The 12,655-nt window shown below is 31.0% G+C and overlaps 2 protein-coding genes across 25 annotated transcripts in view; one reads left to right on the top strand and one right to left on the bottom strand.

Annotated features, from left to right (window-relative positions):
• Positions 1-2,442: 2,442 nt before the first annotated feature.
• LOC113784415 (putative disease resistance RPP13-like protein 1) lies at positions 2,443-8,800 on the top strand. Of its 24 annotated transcripts, none has more exons than XM_073368524.1 (7): positions 2,443-6,358; positions 6,488-6,552; positions 6,772-6,867; positions 7,378-7,440; positions 7,666-7,702; positions 7,837-7,974; positions 8,383-8,800. In XM_073368524.1, exon 1 carries the CDS (start codon positions 2,541-2,543, stop codon positions 6,027-6,029), a length of 3,489 nt encoding a protein of 1,162 aa, XP_073224625.1. In that variant the 5' UTR covers positions 2,443-2,540; the 3' UTR covers positions 6,030-6,358; positions 6,488-6,552; positions 6,772-6,867; positions 7,378-7,440; positions 7,666-7,702; positions 7,837-7,974; positions 8,383-8,800. The 24 variants fall into 24 exon arrangements, with proteins under 24 accessions (XP_073224625.1, XP_073224624.1, XP_073224623.1 ...); XM_073368523.1 differs by having other exon boundaries at positions 7,666-7,706; XM_073368522.1 differs by having other exon boundaries at positions 7,318-7,440; positions 7,666-7,706.
• Positions 8,801-10,064: 1,264 nt separating this feature from the next.
• Positions 10,065-12,655, bottom strand: part of LOC101515091 (annexin-like protein RJ4) — a 4,423-nt gene continuing 1,832 nt past the window's right edge. The window contains exons 4-6 of the mRNA XM_027330587.2: positions 12,236-12,451; positions 11,241-11,330; positions 10,065-10,481 (exon numbers count right to left, since the gene is read on the bottom strand). Coding sequence (XP_027186388.1) covers positions 10,278-10,481; positions 11,241-11,330; positions 12,236-12,451 — 510 coding nt within the window. The 3' untranslated portion in view covers positions 10,065-10,277. The remainder of the gene's footprint in view (positions 10,482-11,240; positions 11,331-12,235; positions 12,452-12,655) is intronic.

Here is a 12,655-nt window from a genome sequence, read left to right as displayed (position 1 = left end):
AGAAGACGACGAGCGACAACGAGCGATGACGACTGGGAAGGAAGAAGATGAGACGACCTAAGGAAGAAACAAAGAGAAAGAAAAAACGACATAAATTGCTCTTGCAACTCGGAATGAACTTTTCTCTCGGTGGAAGAAAGGAATAGCGATAGAGAAACATTCAGGAACAACAAGGGGAGAAATGGTCTTCTGAAGAATAGAAAGATAACTAACAAAATGACTAAATTATTCCTTAAATATGTATACTTATAAACTATATGTATTTATATTTGTGTCAAAAAATTTGTTTAAATAACATTTCTCAATTATTAAATATTAATCAAGTTGTTTAATGTCAATTAAAAGGTCTTTCCTTCGTCTATTTTAGAGAAGTTCAAAAAACATTTTAAACATTAGACATTTGATAAAACATATTTTGTAAATTTAAAACATTTTTACGATTACATGATCCAAATAGTAGATTCTCCACACAACAATTTAGCATAGCAAAAGGGATTTGGTAGTGCGCTGATAAACAAACCACTACTTTGCCTATATTTGCTCTTACTGCCCTACAACCACCATAACAAACTCCGACGGTTACATTCTCTCCGGCAGGTAACGCAGTCTGTATTACTATTCCCGTTCCAGATTGCAGCACTGCCGCCATTGTCATTGTTTGCAGCCACTATCTCGCTACTCCAAATTCGCTTTTGTAAGTATCAACAAAATATCTATTCTAATCAACTTACTCTCTATTTTTTATTAACTTTTATGATTATTTTCCCTCTCCGCTTTTGTTCTGTATATCTATAATTACTGAATTATCGTTGTTATCAGCATAATTTGTTACCGTGAGATGTCACTTTTTTTTTAACAAATTTGAGATTGAATAAGACCTGTTAATAAGTTGAATGAACTCTATGCTAATGTCCAAATTCACGAGATGAATGATGATTACCTTTGTTTATTGAAATTCAATTTTGATTCTTTTATTATTATTATTGTTATTATTTTGAAAATTTAAATGAAGTTTTGATGTTGTATTAGTAGTACTAGTTGTAAATTGGCACTGATTTGGTGTTTCTTCTTTAGTTTATATTCAGTTGAACTTTGTAATGTTATTATGGCTATATGATTTGTGGTTATTATGCTTCTGAGCTATTTTGGTTGTAGATTATGGTCATTGTAAGCAATGCTATTTCCTCTATACTAAATTATAAGCAAAAAAAAAAAGTGCATAAGTTTGTTGGACTCAAATATAAGGAAATGTCAATTAATCCATGTACATTTAATGTTTTTATTTAAAAAATATCGTTAAATTAATTACTTAATTATATGATATATATAATTTATAAATTTATTTTAAAATTAATTATTTATAAGTTTTATTTTTTTATTTTGCTTTGTGAATTTACACTCTTATTAAACAAATCTTATATTTTAGTAGCATAAATACAATGACGTATATATCAAATCAAACACAATAATTGTATTTATAATTTTATTTTATACCGTTTTATTTATAAATATTATCTCAAAATAATAATAGTTAATTAGATGTATGAATTATAATGAAGAAAATTGACAATAAAGTGCTAGTCACTTCACAAAAGAATAATTTGAAAAAATATTAAGTGACATTAACATATATAAAATTCACAAGGCAACTAAAGAAATTAAAAAATGGTTGAATGATTTGAATTGATATTAGTAAATTACTTTTCTTTCTACGATAATATACTATTTTAAAGAAAAAAATTTGAACTAAAATAAATGTATAACATAAGTGCAACTTAAAAAAGACATTAATTAAATTTAATCATGAAAATATATGCATTTAGAATAAAATAATTCTGTAACCAGTATATATCTCTTCCATCTTCAAGATATGTACTTCTTCCGTCTCATTTTAAATATCTCATTTGAAGCGTGTACAATTCTTTAAAAAATATCTCATTTGAAGTGTGTACTTCTTTCCTCAAGAATAAAGTTGAGATTGAAGTTATGTCTTTTTCTCTCAAATTGAATAGATTTAATTATAATTAGAAATTCCTATTTTTTTATTAGATCACTTATATATGATATAATGATAAAATTTAGAATACTAAAAATATTTTTTAATTTTAATTTTTTTAAGATTGTTATGTTACATAGTGGAGATTTAGGGAATTAGAAAATCTGATTTAATTATGTAAATATATTTAATAATTAATTTTGTTAATAAAAAATAACATGTGATCATCTATGTGTAAAATATTTGTCACTCAGTGTTAAATAAATATAATTAATAAATTTTATCTTAGTTAATTCATAAAGTCTTGAATATGTGATAAGATGACAAATATTTAATCTAAGAATGATTTAAGACTATATTTTTGTATGTTGTGAGATATTTGTAATGTAAAATATTAAATATATAATTATAAGAGTTTGTAATTTTTTATTTTAATAGATATGAGGGAGACTTTTCAAAACACCAACTGACACTCACTCCATTGGTGGATCACATTGCAATTGCATTGACAACACGTCAGTCAAATCAGCAACTCTATCAATTCATGATGGCGACTATTGTGACAAAACAAACACTTGTTCTCGTCATCAAATTAGTAGAAAAGATTGATTCTCGTGAATTCTCTGTCGTCTTCAAGAACACGAAGTTTCACTTTTCGCTCTTGCTAAATCTGAAAGAAACACTGTCGAGGCTTCTAACTGTAATTAACGATGCGGAGGAAAAACTATTTACCGATCCTCATATGAAAGAATTGCTGGTTATGTTGAGATATGATGTTTATAAAGCTGGCAAATTACTTGGCAATGTGCGTTACAATGTGTATGAAACCCTAACTTCTAAGGTGCGGAAAAAATTATTTATTCTTTTTCATCGGATTTATTCTAACAAGCAAAAATTAATTGAAAGATTAAGTCTTTCTAATTATGTTCCCTTTCGAAATCTTACAAGCTCTGTAGTGGCTGATGAATCTTGTATTTATGGAAGAGACGATGATCAAAAGTTACTTAAAGGTCTTTTGCTGTCTAGTGATTCTGATAGTAAAATCAGAGTTATTTCCATTGTTGGTATGGTAGGGATTGGTAAAACAACCCTTGCTAAACTCCTTTACAATGATCCCCAAGTAAAGGACAATTTTGACTTAAAAGTGTGGGCTTATATCTCAAAACATTTTGATGTTTTGACGGTTATTAAAACCATTCTTGAATCTATTGCTTCCCAAACAATCAGTAGTGATAACATGGATTCTCAACCTCTTGAATCTTTCATTGCAAAAAGAAATGACACTAATGATGTGAAAACCATTGACCAGAATCTTTTATTAGTGACATTGCTGCAAATTTTAAGCACTAAAAAGTTTCTGTTAGTATTGGATGACGTTTTGGATGCAAAATCTGTCGATTGGATATATATGATGGACATCTTTAATGTCGGGAAAATGGGAAGTAGGATCATCATCACAACACGGAATGAAAAAGTTGCACTATCCATGCAAACTTTTCTTTTTGTCCACTATATGAGACCTATTGGAAGTGAAGATTGCGGGTTTATAATTGCCGCACATTCTTATGTAGCATGTAACTATAACAACATTGATTTTGAAACTATTTTTGCGGAAAAATGTGATGGATCACCATTAGCTGCAATTACACTCGGAAGGGCTTTTCATCGCATCACACTTTCTCAACATTATGAGCAGAGTTTTGAGCTAGAATGTAACATTTTGAGATTGGCAAATTATGAGGTGCGCAATGCTCTAGAATCGAGCTACCTTCATCTTTCGGATCCTTTACAACGATGCTTTGCATATTGTTCAATTTTTCCGAAGAAGTCCATCTTAAATAAAAAGATGGTAGTTCAATTGTGGATTGCAGAAGGCTTAGTAGAATTGCCCACAAGTCAACAAAGTTTGGAAAAAGTTGGAGAAGAATACTTTGATGTACTAGTGTCATGGTCGTTGATACAACGACGATCTATCAATGATGAGGAAGCAAACTTTGAAATGCATAACCTCATCCATGATTTAGCTACAGTGCTTTCATCAGTTCTACTTGAAAGAGTACATAGTTTGTCATACAATAGAGGGCTATATGACTCATTTAATAAATTTGATAAAGTGGATGGATTAAAATATCAAAGAACCTTTCTAGCTTTACCATTACAAGAACAGTTACCTCTTTGTTTACTATCGAACAAGGTAGTACATGACTTGCTGCCAACAATGGAACAGTTACGTGTCTTATCTTTGTCAAACTACAAGAGTATAATTGAGGTTCCCAACTCTATCGGAAATTTATTATACCTGAGGTACTTAAATCTTTCTCGCACTAAGATTGAAAGGTTGCCTTCTGAAACATGCAAACTTCACAATCTGCAATTCTTGTTGTTGTCAGGCTGTAAAAGGCTCACTGAATTGCCAGAGGACATCGGAAAATTGGTTAATCTACGCCACCTTGACGTTAGTGACACTGCATTGAGGGAGATGCCTGTACAAATAGTCAAACTAGAAAGTCTCCAAATTTTATCCGACTTTGTTGTTAGCAAACGTAATGGTGGATTGAAGGTTGCAGAACTAGGAAAATTTCCCCACCTACATGGAAAACTTTCCATCTCCCAACTACAAAATGTTAACGATCCCTTTGAAGCTTTTCAAGCTGGTATGAAGATGAAAGAACAAATAGACGGGTTAGCTTTAGAATGGGATTCTGGGAGCAGTTTTTCAAATTCACAAATTCAAAGTGTTGTATTTGAACATTTGCAACCCTCAACAAATTTGAAAAGTCTCACCATCAAAGGCTATGGTGGAATCAACTTTCCAAATTGGTTGGGTAATTTTTTATTTGGCAACATGATGTATTTAAGGATCTCAAATTGTGATAATTGTATATGGCTTCCACCCCTTGGACAATTAGGTAATTTGAAAGAACTCATTATTGATTCGATGCTCTCAATAAAGAGTGTTGGTACTGAGTTTTATGGAAGTGATAGTTCTCCTTCATTTCAACCATTTCCCTCGTTAGAGACTCTACACTTTGAGGATATGCCTAATTTGGAGAAGTGGAACATAATCGGAGGTACAGCTATAAAGTTTCCTAGTCTTAAAAGTCTGTTACTAATTAAGTGTCCAAAATTGATAGGAAACATACCCGACAAACTTCCTTCCTTAATTGAATATGACTTAAGGGAACATGATCTGCAAGTGGAGTCAAGACATTCATATGATAATGGCAAGAATATAACTATAATTCCATTATCAGATGTATTGAGCCAATTGATGTTCCCTCCAAATTCTCTTCAAAAGTTGACCATAGACGGCTTTCCATCTCTGACGTCTTTTCCAAGAGATGGTCTACCAAAAACTTTGAAATTTCTTATAATCAGTAATTGTGAGAATCTAGAGTTCCTTCCTAATGAATACTTGCACAATTACTCATCTCTCGAAGAATTGAAAATATCTTATAGCTGTAATTCCATGATATCATTTACGTTGGGTGCTCTCCCTATCCTCAAGAGTCTGTTTATCGAGGGTTGTAAAAATCTAAAATCGATATTAATTACAGAAGATGCGTCGCAAAAAAGTCTCTCGTTTCTTAGAAGCATCAGAATATGGGATTGTAATGAGTTTGAGTCATTTCCCCCAGGTGGATTAGCCACTCCAAACCTTGTTTATATTGCAATGTGGAAATGTGAGAAGCTTTGTTCACTGCCACAAGCAATGAACACTCTAACTGACCTTCAAGAAATGGAAATTGATAATCTACCAAATCTTCAATCTTTTGTCGTAGATGATTTACCTATCAGTTTACAGGTATTGACTATTGGCTCTGTTGGAGGGATTATGTGGAATACTGGCCCAACTTGGGAACATCTCAATCGCCTGTCGATGTTGCGAATTAAAGGTAGTGATACGGTGAACTTGTTGATGGTGCCATTGCTACCGGCATCTCTCGTGACACTATGCATTTGTGGTCTTAATGATACAAGAATTGATAGGAAGTGGTTTGCATCTCAATCGCCTGTCGATGTTGCGAATTAAAGGTAGTGATACGGTGAACTTGTTGATGGTGCCATTGCTACCGGCATCTCTCGTGACACTATGCATTTGTGGTCTTAATGATACAAGAATTGATAGGAAGTGGTTTGAACATCTCATTTCTCTCCAAAACCTTGAGATTATTAATGCTCTCAAACTCAAGTCGTTGCCAAAAAAAGGATTACCTTCCTCTCTTTCAGTACTAAGTATGACTCGCTGTCCATTACTGAAAGCAAGGTTGCGGAGGAAGCAAGGGCAAGAGTGGCGTAAGATTTCACACATTCCCAACATAGTTATTGACGATGAATTGATCACATGAGTTTCCTTCCCAAGTGAGTCACTTAAATAATTCTTTTTTGTTACTTTCTTATTATGTCATCATCGATTAATATTGTTAATTTCAATAGTGACATAAAAATACAATATTATAACACAAACTCTTGCTCTTTTTCTAATCATAGAATTCTACCAAGGGCTTCAAGTGTGATTTGTGACTTGCACCGAAATGGCAGCAATGACATCTTAGGTATAAATTTCCTTTTTGATAGGTTTTAAGATTATTCCTTTTTATTACATGCATAGACCAAATGGTCATTCTACTTTCCAAATTTTTTTATTAATATTGCAAAAGGTAATGTTGCATTGCCATTTTAAAGGTAAAATGAACACTATGGCCTCTAGAAAAAGTTATAGACGTGGTTCATAAAGTGATTGATAAAACTGTTTAATTTCAATGTTACAGTAGGTGTGTGTTGCTGTGCTAGTGAATGGGACATCATCTTCGTTGCAAATTCATGCTGTCTCAGTTCTTTCTGCAAGGGACTTGTGTTGAAGCCAAGAGGTACCATGCTGTCTCAATTTCAGCCTTTTATTTTTTCAGATTTTTAAAATATATGGAAAATATTTATAATATTTGAATTCCTTCATAGGAATAATTTAGGATTAATTAGATTATATTACATGTGTTTGTCCAACTGTAAGCATCTTTCCCAACAATTGTATTATCCAGAACTTAAACTTTGATCCTCTCCTAGGCTGTGGAATTTACCATTACATCCGACCTTTGTTGGCTGTGATCCTCTTTCTATACCTTTATATTTTTAATGTGTGTGCATTCATAAATAGATGTCATTATTTTATTTTTTTCCATACACTACCTTCAAGTTGATAGGCAATATTTGAAGATATATTCTTTCTTTTTTTTTTTTTTTTTTCCAGCTGGTATTGTGATGCCTAAGGAAGAAGTTATTTTATTTGATCCTATATAATGTTGAGACTATATGTTTATCAGTTCATCTACCAGATTGGGTGGTTTAATCTTCGTTTTGGAATTATTTTTTCCTGTTTGAAGATCTACCATGGGATTCAAGTTTGATTGATGGGCTTGCACCAAGATGGCGCAGTGATATCTCAGGTATAAATTTCGTCTTTGATAGGTTTGGAGTTTGAATATAACTCCTTTTACTTCATTCATGGTCCAATGCTCGTCCTGTTTTCCAATGCTTTTTTTTAAATGTGGCAAAAGTTAATGCCCCATTGCCATTTTAAAGCCAAACTGAAGACTATGTTCATGAAGTGATTGATAAAACTGTTTGTTGTATACCTTAGGCCATAACATTGTTCAATTTCAATCTCACAGTGTTAGTCCTTTCTGCAAGGAACTTGTTTTGACGTCTGTAGGCACTACAACTATTATTATTTATTACATTTTTCTCCCTCCTTCAGTTCATTAATTTTTACAAGTTCTTGTTCATTAGTTTTCTATGCTTTAGTTTTATATATTGCTTTTATTTACTAGAAAGTCTTCTAGTTTATTGCAGGATTAAGAAAACGAAGCTACAAGTCTTCTCTTTCCAAAACTATGTGTGATTTTAGCATGTCATGTGTTGGAAAGGAGCATGTCAAAGATGCTGTCTAAAAGGAAGTGAAAAAATTGGTTTTATCAAGTGTATGTACATTTTCATTTTTACTCATATTTTAAATGTATGATCTTAACTAAGCAAAGCATCACATTCTTTCTATTATATCATGTTATTTTTGCATATGTAAAAATTACTTTTTCCTACTAGGCATCAGTGTTGATCACGACACAACACAGTCAATGCAGTTGGCCAGGGCTGACATGTAGCTTTTTGTGTTGGTAATTAGGTTTTAGTCATAGTAATTTAGAATAGATTCTGTTTTATTTACCTCTAATCCTATATATGTTGCAAATTTGTAGTCTCTTAGCAAGCAATAGTGCCTAAAATATTGTCCACGCCTGATTTTATTTTCTATATACTGGTTACTGCTTTGTTTTATTGAACAATAGTCACCATCGAAATTGACATAATATCTGCATAAATGTTTATATTAGGTTTGTATTTGCTCAACTGGAGGTAGATTCGTCCAATGTTTTTCTCGACAAATCTGAATGATGTCCGGGGAATATACAGGCCTTCGTAGAGATTTCCTCGACCATAGCCACAGCACATTCATCCTATATTTAACACATTCAGAGAAGGAGCATCCAGACGATGAAGAGCAGAAGCCATGAAAGCAAGAGTTTAGTTGAGTATAACAACTAGCAACTATTTACCCAATTATGTTAGAGACATTACAGAACAATCTTTTCATTGATTTTAAAAATATGTTGATGTTTGAATCCTTTGCTATATGTGTAAGTAAAGATGACATGAGTTAATATCATAGTACAATCATTGCTAAGTGGCTCAAAAACAAGATTATGGAATGGCCAGCATATAGTTTAATACAATTCCATTTTTATGAGAAAATTTCTAGGACTTGCAAATGCAGAAAAGAAATGCATACCTCATCTAAATAGTGAAAAATAAATTGCTAACACCATATAATTGGGATTTGATGCTATTAACTGTGTGATGCAGTTTCTGATCTCAACCATCCAATCTCAAAGTGGCGGCTGAATCAATTTAAATTTATTTTGTTACTATGTAATCCAAACCACCTGAGAGAAAAAAATTATGTGTAACCGCATCTTTTCTTTATTGCAGAATATCCTGGTCCATATAATTGATGATAGACTAGTAGTGGTCACATAAATAACTGACTAGAAGCCAAAGAAGTCATACATATACTAGTATATGCAGAAAACTAAACAAAATGAAAATAATTGATTTTTGTAACTAGGCACTTCAATGAGATGATTTGCTTTCATGAAAGAGAGCAAATATTACGACAATCACCAATAATACTCCCAAAATCCCAAACATCGTGTGTAGGATGAGCAACTCCAAAAACCACAGTTTGGAAATCAACTTAAAAAATTACGTAAGAATAATAAATCTCCATCACCCATCGAAGATCCTTTGAAAGATCCAAAGTCTCTCTAAAACAATAGTGTTGGAAAAACAAGCATCCACTTTACAAACAAAATAAGGTTCAAAGAAATCAACAGTTTGGAGAGGTTTTCAACTTCTGTTTTTGCATTTGAATAGTATATGTTGCTCTTATTGTGCTGACAGAAAAGGAGTAGCAAACTATTGTAGAATTAGTGCAAATTTCAATTGTTTTGCATGGATTCTCAGTGTACTTGATTGTTAGGTTCATGGTTTTAAATTGCAGTCTGCAATTGAAATTGTGGCCGCAATATTACAAATTTTGAAGTCTCCGCAACAGCATCACAACCAAAATTTAAGCTGCATCGGTCACATTTTCCCATAATGTAAAAGTTTACAGCGTAATTATGACCGCAAATGCAATTTAAAACCGTGGTTTATTGGGATGTACGTTTAGATGTATCTAGTACCACAAGGAATGTGTTGTGGTATGTTTGGCCTCATACATGTTGGGATCGAATTTTAATGCTTATGTCTCATGGAAGTTTACGTTGTACTGAATTTTGAGAATCTCTAGTGTGATTGATGATAAAATGCTTTTATTAATGAAACATGTTTGGTTTTACGGTGGGACTAGTAAAATCACGGTAAACCATTCTGATTTTACAAAATCATAGTGGTTCGATGTGATTTTGTCAATCTCACCGTGAAGTCAAACATACACATAATCTTCTTAAAAAAATCATCCAAACATAAAATCATTTTATTTTAACTCAATTCATTCCATTATACATTCGATTGGTCCAAATATAAAAAAGATATCCCAAAGGAAACAACACAAGAGATAAGACCTTAACAAAACACAATCTTATTTGGAAAATAACCTAATGAAATCATAACAACATGCCAACATAACTCAAACACATTATAGATATACCCTTATAGCAAGTGAATTTTAGTCTTGTTTTCCCAAAAGAGTGAGGATGAACTTCTTGTAGTCTCCTGAGATTTCCTTGGAGACTGCATCTTCAAGATGAACACTATTTCTCTTGTAGTAGAGCTCTTTGATATCCCTTAAATCCTTCTCAGCCCTTGTGACAATCACACGGTTGAGTCCATCCTCATCTGTTCCAAATTTTTTGATTGCATTGCGCAGAACCTACACATAAGTGGAGTTTTCACAATAAGTCATGCTAGATATCTTAATATGTTACGTAAGTGGGTTAGTTAGTTAAATTGATTAGTTAATTATTATACATTAGTTAATTATTTATTTAATTGATTATATAAGTTTATACAACCATTGCTATAATTCTTCTTTCATATTATCAATAATATTTAATTTATATTTATTCATTTTTCTTTTATCAATGACTTAAATTAAGAATCGTAATAAATCAAAGTATAAGATTAAAAAAAAATCCTATTAAACGATTTTATAATGTAGTACATTGTATTTGACAACATGGAGAAAAATTAAGTGATTTAACAATTTAGTCACAAAAATGGTAATTGCAAGACAATTCGATTTATGAAATCAATTGAGTTACAGAATAATTTTTTAAATTGAATTTTTTATAATAGTTTTTCTAAGATAATTTCAATAACAAAATTAAACGACTCAAAACGGCAAATATAATCAAAGATTTTTAATTCCAAATATCATTTTAAAATTTAATAATATTATTTACAATTTCAGAGATTAAATTTACGATTTAGCACTTAAGGTGCTCTCAGTTACATGTATAAATATATAAAGTGGCTATTTTCTCTAGCAATTTTAAAGAACATGACTCTTTTCTTAATATTATTTGATACTTAGAGACGTAAAAAAAAAGTTGTTTCAAACTTAGAGAAATGATTATTATTAAAAAAAACATAGAGAATTGTACCACAAAAAAGAAAGTGAAGACCTAACCTTCTCATAGTACTTTGTATGGTCATTGATGCAACGGATAACTGTGTGCAATGCCTTGTGGAAGTCATCAGATGTTTGATCCAACAATTTCTACATAGATGAAGAGTTAATAAATAAATCTTTTTCATTTGGATCACAAATGTAGAGAACAATTAATCAAAAATATAATAACAAGAATTTTGATGAATATAGTTTCATTTTTAGATAACTTAAAATTGATTTTAAACGCGTAGAATGTTGGGAAAAAAATTAAATAATAATCACAATATAAAAAAATAATATGGAAATTATAAAATAAGATAAAAAAACCACAACATTGTCTAATAATTACCAAAGAATGATACTATTTTGTAAATTATTAGAACACATATTTTTCTCAAACTCTCTATTACCTTAGTATATCTATACTCTTCAAAGCAAATATTGAAATTATATTTCACATCATTGTAACATAAGAGTAGAGGAGAAAATAAATGAATCAAATATATGCTTCAAATGTTTATGAATAGTGTGAATTGTAATGAAGAACTAGAGTCATTTACATAGTCTTAAACTCTCTCTTCTTTTACAATTCCAAGCAATACGAGACTATTTCAATTTTCTCAATTTTAATCCAAAACTCAACGTAGAATTGATTTTTGGTACATAAAAATTGGTTTTGTTAGGATGAACTATATGTCCACTATAAAAATCTAATATGTTATTCAAGTCTATCAATCAAACAACTCATAATTTATATACATGCATCAAGCCCAATAGTGTTGGATGTGAGAGGTATAAAAACCTAAGATTGAATCATCTCGAGTGAAATTGATTTTGCCTCTAAAATTGATTTTAAGTTGAACTATAATTTGTAGCATATGATTTTGAGCGTGATTTTTACGTTTAAATTTATTGTTCAATTCCATTTTACGTAAATATATTCATATAAAATCAATTCATTCGAAATCAATTTTTATAATTGCATAATCAAACTCATACTTATTTTTGTATACCTTACTAATGGATGTTCCATGTTCATCTCTATAGCGATTGAAAGTTGCCACAAGTTGAGTCTTGCTCCTTGTAGTGAGAATCCTAATGACTTCTTCTTCATTGTTGCCTTTCTTTTCCTTGACACTTTCATGAATAATATTAGCTTCATTTTGTGCTAATTTTGCATTGATTTCATCTCCCTCATACCTAAATGAGCTCACCAATCCAACCAAAAGCTGCTCAAAATCAAGCAAAGACTCATACAATGTTAATACAACTATAATCAAATCTTGCCTAAAAAAACTATAATCAAAACTTTTTCCATCATGTGAAAATTAGTTATACATATAAAAAGTATACCATTTTATAGGCTTCTTTTGCAAAAAAAAAAAAAAAAAAAAAAAAAATTAAAAGGGTTAAAAAAAATTTTTTTCCATAAA

The sequence above is a fragment of the Cicer arietinum genome, chromosome 5 (genome assembly GCF_000331145.2).
Source record: "Cicer arietinum cultivar CDC Frontier isolate Library 1 chromosome 5, Cicar.CDCFrontier_v2.0, whole genome shotgun sequence".
NCBI classification, from domain to species: domain Eukaryota; kingdom Viridiplantae; phylum Streptophyta; class Magnoliopsida; order Fabales; family Fabaceae; genus Cicer; species Cicer arietinum.
Note: the sequence above shows the minus strand (reverse complement) of the source record. Positions and strands in the feature narration are given on the sequence as shown.

What these genes read in the sequence shown, in the direction of transcription:
- LOC113784415 (XM_073368516.1), top strand. Translation starts at nt 2,541, where the DNA reads ATGATGGCGACTATTGTGACAAAACAAACACTTGTTCTCGTCATCAAA.